Raw genomic sequence first — 10,599 nt, 5'->3', positions numbered from 1 at the left:
GGACGGGGTCTGGAGCTGGGGCCGGCCCGGGAAGGGGGCACGGATCTCCCCGCGCTGCCCCGGGCGGGCGCGGCCCTCTCTGAAGGGCGTTGTGCGGGAGCCCTGGGTCACCCCGGCCGCCGTTAGCTGAGCGTCAGCAGCCAGCGGTGGCGCTGGCCCAGCTCTGCCCGAGCCCTGCGCTAGGAGCTGCAGGAGCAGCCCGAGGTTCAGCGGTTCCCTGACCAATGTTTGTGGCTGTGGGTAGGGATCCCCTCCTGAGGGGGGAGGCCGAGAAAGCCCACACGGAAAATAAACTCACGAGTGTAACTCGATCTGCTGCTGCCCTTGCATGGTGGGATGAAGTCCAGGCCGTTAGGTCTGGGCTGTTTGTGCTGGGCTGGGTCTGTACGGACCAGTCCTGCAGGCTGCAGCACTCGGGGATGGTTCTCCTTGCACCAGCTGGTGCAGAATCCACTCAGATGACACAGCTGGAAAATTCCAGAGCCTGTTTCTGAGCTTCCCCACTGCCTGCTTATCCAAGGACTTGCACAGACAATGTAAAGGGCTGCAGAGCAGCAAGTCAGAGCTGATTTTTCCCAGGTGGTTTATTCGCTTTGGCTCAAACAATCACCTTTAACCCCTTTATTTTCATCTTCCCTTTGATAAAGGAAAGGAGCTCTCAATAAAAAATGTCGTGGATCAGAGAGGGCGAGCTGACCATCATAGAGAGGTTCTGTGCCAACATCATCAAGGTAAGGGATGGATTTGGGTGGATTTTGTGGTGAGGAGCTGGCAGGTTCTTCAGGGTGGAACTGTCTCTGTGGCTGCAGTGCTCTGGAAAGGGAGCATTGTTGGCAAGGCTGCTTTTAGTGCTGGCACTGGATGTGCATCCCTACACTCCATCCCAGGGTGGGAGATTGCTTAGGCTTAGCCTTGCAAATGAGCAGGACTGCAGGCAGAGCTTGCCAATAAGGATCTGTGCCCTTGCTGAGGAAGGCAGGGCATGGGAAGGAGGGAGAGAAGAGAGATCCTCATGCTGGGAGTTTAAGGAAGAAAACTGAGTATTGAAACAGAAAGAGCACCGTGCTCATTCCAGCTGCAGGGAGACAGCTCTGCAGCCCTGGGAGCACGCAGGGACAGGGCTGGGCTCTCAGTGGGGACAGCCCTGCTCACCTGCTGCCCTCCTGTGCCTCTCCCTGTCTGCAGGCAGGTCCAATGCCCAAGCACGTTGCCTTCATCATGGACGGCAATCGCCGCTACGCCCAGAAGTGTCACGTGGAGAGGCAGCAGGGACATTCCCAAGGCTTTGATAAGCTGGCACAGGTGGGGAGGATGTCTTCTGTCTTTGTGTGGTGGGAGCTTGAGCTGGGTTTGCTGCTGGACTGGTGTCCTGTGTTTCTTCACTCTTCCTGTGCTTGGAGCTGATGTTCATCATCAGGATTCACAACCTCAGCTCCTCCCTCTCTGTGTTATCCTGCAGAGTCATTCTATTCAGCTGTTTTTCCTTCTGTTTTACACTCAATTAAAATATCTACCTTACAGATCCCAAGGCTTTTATTTCTGTGAAACAGGTTGACTTTTTCTGAAAACGCTTTGAAAGTGCAGTATGATATAATTTATGGTGTTTTTCCTGGCTGGATGAGTCCCCTGTGGTGGATTCTCATCCTCAGGTAGTGATATTTTCCTCCTGTTCTTTAGTATGAATCTGAAATTCACATCTAGAGGTTCCATATTTTTGATAGTCATTTATTTTGATCCAGTCCTGGCCTGGTGGGAGACCACAGGAAGGTTTCACATGGAGCAGTTGTGTCGTGCTGGCCTCATTGTTACATTTTGTCTTGTGGCAGACGCTGCGGTGGTGCCTGAACCTGGGCATTCAGGAGGTGACAGTTTATGCCTTCAGCATTGAGAACTTCAAACGCTCCAAGGAGGAAGTGGATGGGCTCATGGACCTGGCCAGACAGAAGTTCAGCCGCCTCCTGGAGGAGCAGTAAGAGTGGAACTGGGGCAGGACACCATGAATTGCAGGGATGCTCCAAGTTGTGAGAATGGATTAATGAGGAGAGCCTTCCCCACCTGCAGTCAGGGACTGGAGGGGCTGTGTCTGCCTGGGGGGATGTACAGCTCTGTGCATGCACACTCCCCCTGCACATCAGATTTGGGACAACTGTGCCACCCAAACCATGGGGACAAGGACAGCTTTCAGATAAACACAGCACAATCAGACACACAGAGTGACAGATGTTGTTTTCATGAAATATCAAAGCTCTGTCTTAATTTTTGGTTAGTTAGAGGTGCCCAGAGCCTATGGTTGTATTCTAAGCCTCCACAGGTAGGGATGCCTAGTCTGTGATCATGTCCTGGCCCTTTGGTTATGTCTGTACCTCAGGAGCTGGTGTGGGGAATGATCACTGTGCCTTTATGGAATGCTTTGGGGTGATCAAATCTCAGCCAGCTTGGCACACCTGAAAACCATTTGGTGGTTTAGCCTTTCTCCAGTTCTCAGCTTTGCTGAAGCTGTGGACAGCTGCTGAAGCAGTTGGCACTGTGCAGTAGAGACTGATGTGTTTTCTGTGGTCCCCACTGGTTGGCTGCAGGGAGAACCTGAAGAAGCACGGGGTGTGCATCCGTGTCCTTGGGGATCTGCCCCTCCTGCCCGTGGATATCCAGGAGCTGATTGCCCAGGCTGTGCTGGCAACCAGGAACTACAACAAGTGAGTGACACCCAGTTTAAAGAGCTGACAGCTCACATCTTCCTCCTCTTCCTGAGGGCTGGGACTTGTCAGACATGCTGCACCTCTTTTTTCTTCTTGGTCCTACAAGGACACATCACTGTCATCTGCTGGGCCTTCCCAGGATGAGCCTCTCACTGCTTTTCCTTGTGCAGGTGCTTTCTGAACGTCTGCTTTGCCTACACATCGAGACATGAGATCAGCAATGCTGTCAGGGAGATGGCCTGGGGCGTGGAGCAAGGCCTGCTGGAGCCCAGGTAACTCTTGGCTTTCTGTGTGAGGCTTCTGGGTGAATCCTGCCTGTCTCACCACTCACACTGCATGAGAAACCTCTCAGAAGCCAAGTGGCTTTTAAATAGATCTCATTAAACCAGTGGGACTGGAACAAATGACTTAAAGTTACTATGCAATGTTTGGCTTTTATTATTTCAGTTACCATGGTGATAGATACACAACCAAGGCAGAAGAGAAATTAGGTCTGTGTCTTAAGTTAGTTTAAATGTGAAGGCAGATTTTATGCCACAACAATTGGCTGCTTGGCTGACAGTCTTAGCTATGAGGTCAAACAACAGATGAATCATGAATGCTGCACTGTTCCTCCACCCTGAAGGAGAAGGAATAGTTACACTCTGCTCCCTGCTGCAGATGGAAGCCCTCACAGTCTACTTCCACCACTGTGTTATGTTTCAAAGAGCATGGAGTGGGATGCTCTGGGGGCTGAAGCAGCATTTGGAATAGCCTGTGGAGCAGACAGCAGCGTCTAAAAGAAGCAAGTCGATGACTGACTGTGGTTCAGCTCCACCACCAGTTTTAATTTGCAGCCCTGAGTTTACAGAAAACCCCTTAATTCTGGTTTGTGGCACATCCATCAGGCCAGGAAGGGTGTGTGACAAGCTGTGTCTCTTTCAGTGATGTGTCTGAGTCGCTGCTGGATAAATGTCTGTACACCAACAACTCCCCTGACCCTGACCTGCTGATAAGAACCTCTGGGGAGGTTCGCCTCAGTGACTTCTTGCTCTGGCAGGTAAAGTCTCTGTTCTCTCCCTGGTATAGTCCACCTTTGCCTCAGAGGGTGCTGGTGTTCCACTGACTCCAGGTGCAAGCAGATGTGAGGGCTCTGAATCTCCTTCTGCTGAGGTCAGGTAACTTCCAGGATGGACTGGGTGCTGGGGCACCTCTGAGCAATCTGTGTCTGGCAGATCTGTATTTGCCTAAAATCATGAATTCTCATCCCTTGGCTCCTCTCCTCACCTTTAGATAATTTCTTGTTTGTACAGAACATTTGAGTGGAGTTGCTTCAGCTGAAGCTCACATGTTATTTTATATGTACAGTTTGGAGCCAAAACCCAATTGCCTTTAGGCAACCACATCAAATTATTCCCATTCCAGATTATTTAATTGGCAAGTTCTCAGAAGTTGTCTGGCCTGAGCTGTGCTTACCTACCAAGGCATCCCCTCTCCTCCCCCTATTTTTGGGCACACCCATACCCTGGGTGGCGTTGATGCTGTGAAATAACACTTGGCTTGCTCCTCTCGGTGGTACAGGAGTCCTGTTAAGTGTTGGATTGTTTTAGCAGCCATCATAGGAACACATTTACCTCAAACTGCGAGGAACTTGGTGGTAAAAATAGGTTTTGACTTGAAATCTTTCATCATCCAGCTCAAGGATATCTTCAGTGCACCACAACTCTTGGCTCCATTGAGCACTTTAAATGCCATGAGTGGGCAGTAAGGAATATCATGAGATGTCATTTGAAGAATGGCTTAAATGTCATGTCCTGATCCTCAGTTCAACTGTTATTCCCTTAGCCTTTGGTACTCCAGTGTTGCTATTTTAGGTTTTTTATAAGTCTGTGATGCTTAAGCTATTAAAAACACCTCTCTGAAGACCAACACAGCATTAGAAAGAATTCTGCTGATGCCTTTGCAGGAGTGGATGACTGGTGTCCCAGCTTTGAAAACGAATTAGAAGGACTCTACATTGTGCAATTTCAGACTCTCCTAGCTGGTTTTTACCTCACTTTAAGTAGAATCTGATAACACAGCCTAGGTAAAACCTTTGTGGGGAAAGTGACATCGTTTGCCCAACAGAGTTGCATCTTAATGAGTTTTTCTCTTGCTCAATGACAAAATTGTTGGTGATCTTGCTTTCTGCAGACATCCCATTCATGCCTGGTGTTTCAGTCAGTCTTGTGGCCAGAATATTCCTTTTGGAACTTGTGTGAAGCTATCCTTCAGTTCCAGATGAACTACAGTGCTTTACAGGTAAGGGAGCCCTGGGGAAGTGGAAAGCCCAGCCCCATGTGTTACCTGCACAGCAGCTGAGATCAGGTGAGAGGCTGCAAAGGGGGGAGCAGTGATTGTTAGTTAAGATCTTGTTTCAGTAGCAGCTCATGTGTTGCTCCTCCTGACCCCCTGTGGCTTCTTACGAGGTCTTGGTGTGTGGCCAGACTGCTCTGCTTTCAGCAAGACCCAAAATCTGCAAAGTCAGCCCTGTCTCTGTCACTCATTGCTCATTCCAGCAGCTGGAGCATCTGTCCCAGGGCTCACACACCCAGTGAGCACTGCTGGTGTGCCACAGGGTGAGATCTGCACTCACACTGCAACAAGCAGGGAGTACTCACATGCTCTTCCTCCAACTTCACTGTTGTTTTTAGGGTTGTAACCACTGGGTGTAGAGTTTCCTTTCTGGGAGCTGAAATGAGGCAGCCTGAGCTGTGAGTCTGTGGACAAGTGTCCTCTTTCTGGTGGGTCCAGATGTACCTGCTGAAGGGATTGTTCCTACTGCTCACTGACATTGTTCCTCTCCTTTTAGATCTGTTGCTGTGAGCTCTCCCTGACCTGCTTCTAATACAGCTGGCCAATTCAGTAGTGAGAGGGTAGTTTGGCTATTTTTAAGCAAAACCAGTGTGGGAGCTGGAACTCTTGATGGAGAAATGTGGGGGGCAGCAGCTGGTGGCACAGAGGCAGCAGTGACTGGCAGAAGGACCTCAGGGTGGCAGCTCTTCATGCCCACCACATCTCGCTGCTCAATGTGTCCATTCCTTAATTATTTGGGTCCTCTTTTTAAAAACAGGCATTGCATTGCCCTTTTCTACCTTCAGGGACCTTGCTCACCCCTGAGAGTTGTCAAAGAGATTATAGCCAGTTGTGGCTATGGCTGAATTTAATCAAGTGCAGCCAGTCTGGCAGCATCCAAACACTCCATGTCCTTAACCTCTTTTGTTCCTATTTCTGGCCCAAGTCTGCCCTTTTCCTACCAGCAATTCATTGTATTAGTACAACTAATGGCAGTTCACCTTCTGCACGAAGAGGGAAGCAAAAAAGGCAGTAGTGTTTGTCATTGCCATGAGCTTGGCCTCTGTCTGGAACAGTAAGGTCACTGTTCTGACTTTGCTCCTGGTGCTGGTTTCTGACAGGCAACAAATGCAGCTTCTGTTCCCAGCTATTCTCATCTTTCCTTAGTTCTGGTTGGTGGCTGGATGTGTTCATGCCATGCTGTTATCAAGGTTTCTCGTTGTCCACATTTGTCCTCTGGTCAGTTTTCCCCCGTAAGAGCCACTTTGCAGTGTCTGAGGCTGCCCTTTTGTCCAGGGAACCCTCACAATTGTGCAAAGGGACTTCTCCCTCAGAGGAACTGAGATTTAGGAGCTGGGTCTTTTTAAATTTAAAATAGGTGATCTTGAAATCCAGAAGAGGTCACAAAGCAGATTCTCTTGGTGGAAGGGTTGCTGTCAGTGAGGATGGTGGGGCTGGGGGGGACTTGCTGAGAAGCCAGGATGTTTTACAGCTGCTTTGGGAGTGTGCTGCTGCTTTTGGGATGTGGATGGGCAGCAGGATGGAAGGCGTGGCAAGGTACAGAAACCTCCCTTGATTTGCAGGTAGTGGACAAAAGAAATCCTCCTTCCATCAGCTCAAACACTTTCAGTGGCTGCCATTTTATTTCCCAGCTGGTTGTTGCTCTCCATGGAGTCCCAGGATCAGCTGGAGCCTGCTTTTGGTAGCTGGTAGATCTTGGAAGGAATGCAGGGCTTGGCTGGCCAGCCTGCCCCTGCAGGGGTGAGCTGAGTCTTTCCTGGGCCATAAACAGAATTGAACTGTGAGGGATTGAAGTCCTGCTCAGCAGGCTGATGATGATCCTTGCAGTCAGCCCTGAGTGCATCCATTCAGTGGGTTTGCTGGGGATATTTCTGCTCACACTGCCAGCACAACAAAAGCTAATTTCCAGAGCTATAGCTGCCTTGGGCTCAGGAAAAGTGTGGGGATGAGTGAGTCAGGCTCTCATTACAGTAATTATTCTTCTTGCTTGTTTGAAAGACCAGCACTTCCCAAGTGTGTGTGTGTGTGTGTCAGTTTATGTCACAGTGACCAGTTTTACAGTTTTTAAAAATAGAACATCAATATTCCTGCCTGCTGATGTGTTTTTCCTGTTGGAAGCTGCAGGCCAGGATGTGTGCAATAAGGAGAAATCTAAAAGTGATGTTCTACAACAAAATATTTCAAATTCTTGAAGGGTAGACAAGGATGGCTCCTGCCTTTGCCTCTCTCCTGCTGTGTCTCAAGCCAGTACACATATTTCCTAGATCACAGAAATTTGGGAATGCTGAGCTTATTCCTGCTTTTGTTTTAAAGCTGATTAGCTCAATACTGGATCATCTCAAAGAATTGCTCTGTAAGTCATGGTTTGGAATCCCCTAAAACCTTTCAGCAGCCAGGGGAATAGGATCAAAAATGCTGTGATAACACTGGTGAGAGTAAGAGTGTGCATGTTTGGGGTTCAGGAGTTCTCCTGTAGCTGTTCCTCTCTGATTCCAATATCTGAGGGTTTTCCCACAATCTGTCCTGATTTTTATCTGTTCTAAGTAGGAGTTAATGCTCTGAGCAGAGCTGTGTCTTGGAGGCAAGGCCCAGGAGGATATCCCTGTGTTTTTTGGGCAGTGAACCTGCAGCTCCACGGCCAGGCAGAGGCTGTTTGTCCCCCTGTCCCACAGGTGGGCTGAGAGGCCTGCTAAGGTGCTGACACTCCTGCTTCTCCCTCCAGAAGGCCAGAGACTCCTACCTGGAGGAGAGGAGGCGGCAGCAGCTGGAGAGGGACCAGGCTTACGTGAGCAAGAAGCTGCAGCAGGAGGGGTGTGTGTCCCACGGAGACTCGCGGCGCCGGCGCACGCTGCTGCAGAAATGCACAGCCCTGAGGGAGGAGAGGATCCAGGGCTTCCTGCAGGCCCTGGAGCACAAGAGAGCTGACTTCTTGGAGAGACTGTGTCCAGTGTCTGCGTGACACAGGTGCTGGCTCTGGGGAACACAGCCCGCAGAGCGAGCAGCTGCTGCCCACAGGGGCTGCTGCAGGAGCTCCCCTCCTGCTGGCCCTGCCCGAGCAGGGGTGGCTGCTGTGAACTCTCCTGGCCTGTGATGCTGCTGAGGAAGGTGCTGCCGTCCTGTGTCACCTCCCTGCCCTGGTGACAGATCCCTGCACCCTGCTGGGTCCTTGGCAGCCCAGGTGTTCCGGTGACAAGAAGTTAACTGCAGTGAGCCTCCCCCAGTTCTCTGATTGCTCCTGAGCTGGCCCAGCCAGACCAGTTCAGTCCTGTTAAATGAGTCTGGGCTCGGGTTCTTTCCCTGGCTTTGCAGTGGGGAATCTCCTGTTGAGATGTGCTCTGCTGTCCCATCAAGAGAGCCCTGCTTTCTGCAGGGAGAGGATTGTTCTGGTGGCAGGGGCATTCCCCACTGCCTGCTCCCTGAGAGCATCTTGTCTTTTCCCCACCTGACAGCTGGGTTGGATGTATCCACTCCTGCTTTCCAGAGAGCTAAAGGAAGGGTTCCCAGCCTTGCTGTAAGGAAAAAAAGCTGCTCCAAAGCTTCAGCAGGTTCTGAGATCTCTCCTGAGCAGTGTATTGGGGAAAACCCGGGTGCAGAAGGTGCTGGACCACACTGACCTTGGGAAAGGCTCTGAGCAGGCAGGAAAAAAGAATTGCTTGGGAATGAACCTTCTTAGGAAGGAAATTGGCTAAAGAGGTGATGGCTACCACATGCCAAACCCTCTGAGGGAGTTCCAGGGAATGACGGTGGGCCTAATTCAGGAATACAGTAGCCAAAACCAACCTCTGACCCCAGCCCAAATGGTTCAGAAGGGCAGTTTGGCTGATCCTGAAGGGAGTGGCCAGAGCAGCTGTGGAGTATTGCTTGTTCTCAGTTTTCCATTGGCAGGGAGATGGACAAGCTGATTTCCAGGGTTGTTTCCATCTCTCATTCCTCCTGGTTTCCGTCCCCATGATCAAAAGAACTGAAAATGTCTTGATTTTTGCTCCTGATGCACACACACGTGTGGCAGTACCAGCTGTTGCTGGGTTTTGAAGTGTTTCTTCTTACCTCCAGGTGAAAACCACAAAATGCAGATTTAACAGCCTTGTAAGTGCTGCACATTGAGCACTTGGCCTGTGATTGTGAAGAACTGTGTAGTCAAACTGGGAATAAAGTATATTCATACCAAAGTTATTTAAAAAATAACCTGAATGTTTAAAAGTATGTGGAGCTGCTTATTTTAAGGTGTGATGAAGCTGGAATCCAGGTTTAATACAATAATATTTAATCTGTGACAGACTCCTCATGTGATTCCTGTTAGCCTGGGAATGATTTGAAGGTTATTTTTACAGTGCAGTGTGAGCAGTTTGCTGATACCCCAAAGCCTGCCCGAGTGAAGCTGTGTGCAGGTTCCACCTCCTGTGTAAGTAGCAAAGAGAATTTGGCTGAAAATGTGCTGAGATGATGAGAGCTGTTGATTTTAAAGTTCTTTTGCTGTATTTTATTTTCTCCGTGTTTCAGGAAACTGTGGAAACTGTGTGCTCTCCATGAGATGGAAACTCTCCAGTCTGCTTTGCCAGGCTGGTAGGGAGACTCTTCTACTCAAAAAATCCATTTTTGCCTTAAGAAAAAGTTTTCCATTGTGTTCTGACTCTACAGGTGACAAAAGCCACAGAGGTGGCTTTCCACAAAGTCCTGGTCCTGTTGCAGGGGAGGTAAGTGAAGGGTCTGGCTTATAAAATACTTGTTTGGAAAGTTGTAATCCATTTTATAAAAGGCATCACTGGAGCAGGGGAGGAGGAAGTGCAGTGGCAAAAGGTTCCTGTTACCTGACTTTGTGCATTTCACCTGCATCAGTTATTGCAGTAAATGCAATTGCAGTTATTTGCCCTGTGAGCCTTGGAGGCTGGGGATGAGTTACCCAGGCAGACCCCAGAGTTTCAGGAGTGCATCTTTCCGGTGAATCTGTGGGAACAGAGCCACAGGCTTCTGTCAGTGAGAACAGCACCTCCATCGTTAATTTATATGGGCTGGAGATGGGAAAAATCAGCATGGCTGGAAAAATGTGCACCTGAGGTCTGAAACAGCCTGAATTTACCTGGGCAGGGAAGGGGGAAAGGCTGTTCCTTGGGGTGTTTTTCTGGATGAGGCTGAACTAAGAAGTGAAAAGTCCAGGGCACAGTGAAGTGGTGATGAAGATGTTTGGCTGGATTTCCAGCACGGGCCGTGGCTGTGCCAGGTGTGAGCGATGTCCCCTCTTGGAAGGAGCCCAACTTCCCGAGCCGCTTGGCACCAGCAGCGGGCACCTGTGTGAATTGATTGAACGTCATTTTATTGCTTTTTAACATTTCTCTCTCTCCTTCCAGCGTTGCCGTCTCCTTTTCCGGACCGGCTCCCGCATCTCCGGTGTTTTCACAGGAAAAGGGCGCCCGGCGCTTCCCCCGGGAGGGGCCCGCGGGGCGGGAGGTGCTGAACGAACAGCTCCGCTCACCTGCGCGCGGGATCGCGGCGGGGTTCGGGGTGTCCCCCCCTTTCCCCCGGGCCGTTTTTCACATCCCGAATTTTCACCTTTTCCCCCCCATTTCCCCCC

General features: G+C 50.1%; 1 protein-coding gene across 1 annotated transcript; it reads left to right on the top strand.

Annotated features, from left to right (window-relative positions):
- Positions 1-644: 644 nt before the first annotated feature.
- On the top strand, positions 645-9,308 carry DHDDS (dehydrodolichyl diphosphate synthase subunit). Its single transcript, XM_005427087.2, has 8 exons — positions 645-731; positions 1,186-1,302; positions 1,827-1,969; positions 2,577-2,693; positions 2,867-2,968; positions 3,621-3,735; positions 4,869-4,976; positions 7,753-9,308. Exons 1-8 carry the CDS (start codon positions 669-671, stop codon positions 7,987-7,989), a joined length of 1,002 nt encoding a protein of 333 aa, XP_005427144.1. The 5' UTR covers positions 645-668; the 3' UTR covers positions 7,990-9,308.
- The last annotated feature ends 1,291 nt before the right edge of the window (positions 9,309-10,599 follow it).

The sequence above is a fragment of the Geospiza fortis genome, unplaced genomic scaffold (assembly GCF_000277835.1).
Source record: "Geospiza fortis unplaced genomic scaffold, GeoFor_1.0 scaffold432, whole genome shotgun sequence".
Classification (NCBI taxonomy): domain Eukaryota; kingdom Metazoa; phylum Chordata; class Aves; order Passeriformes; family Thraupidae; genus Geospiza; species Geospiza fortis.
This window is presented reverse-complemented; position numbering and strand designations above follow the sequence as displayed.

What these genes read in the sequence shown, in the direction of transcription:
- DHDDS (XM_005427087.2), top strand. Translation starts at nt 669, where the DNA reads ATGTCGTGGATCAGAGAGGGCGAGCTGACCATCATAGAGAGGTTCTGT. An exon ending in AGCCGCCTCCTGGAGGAGCA is followed by an intron (nt 1,970 to 2,576) that starts GTAAGAGTGGAA and finishes GGTTGGCTGCAG; the next exon opens with GGAGAACCTGAAGAAGCACG. An exon ending in CAAGGCCTGCTGGAGCCCAG is followed by an intron (nt 2,969 to 3,620) that starts GTAACTCTTGGC and finishes TGTCTCTTTCAG; the next exon opens with TGATGTGTCTGAGTCGCTGC.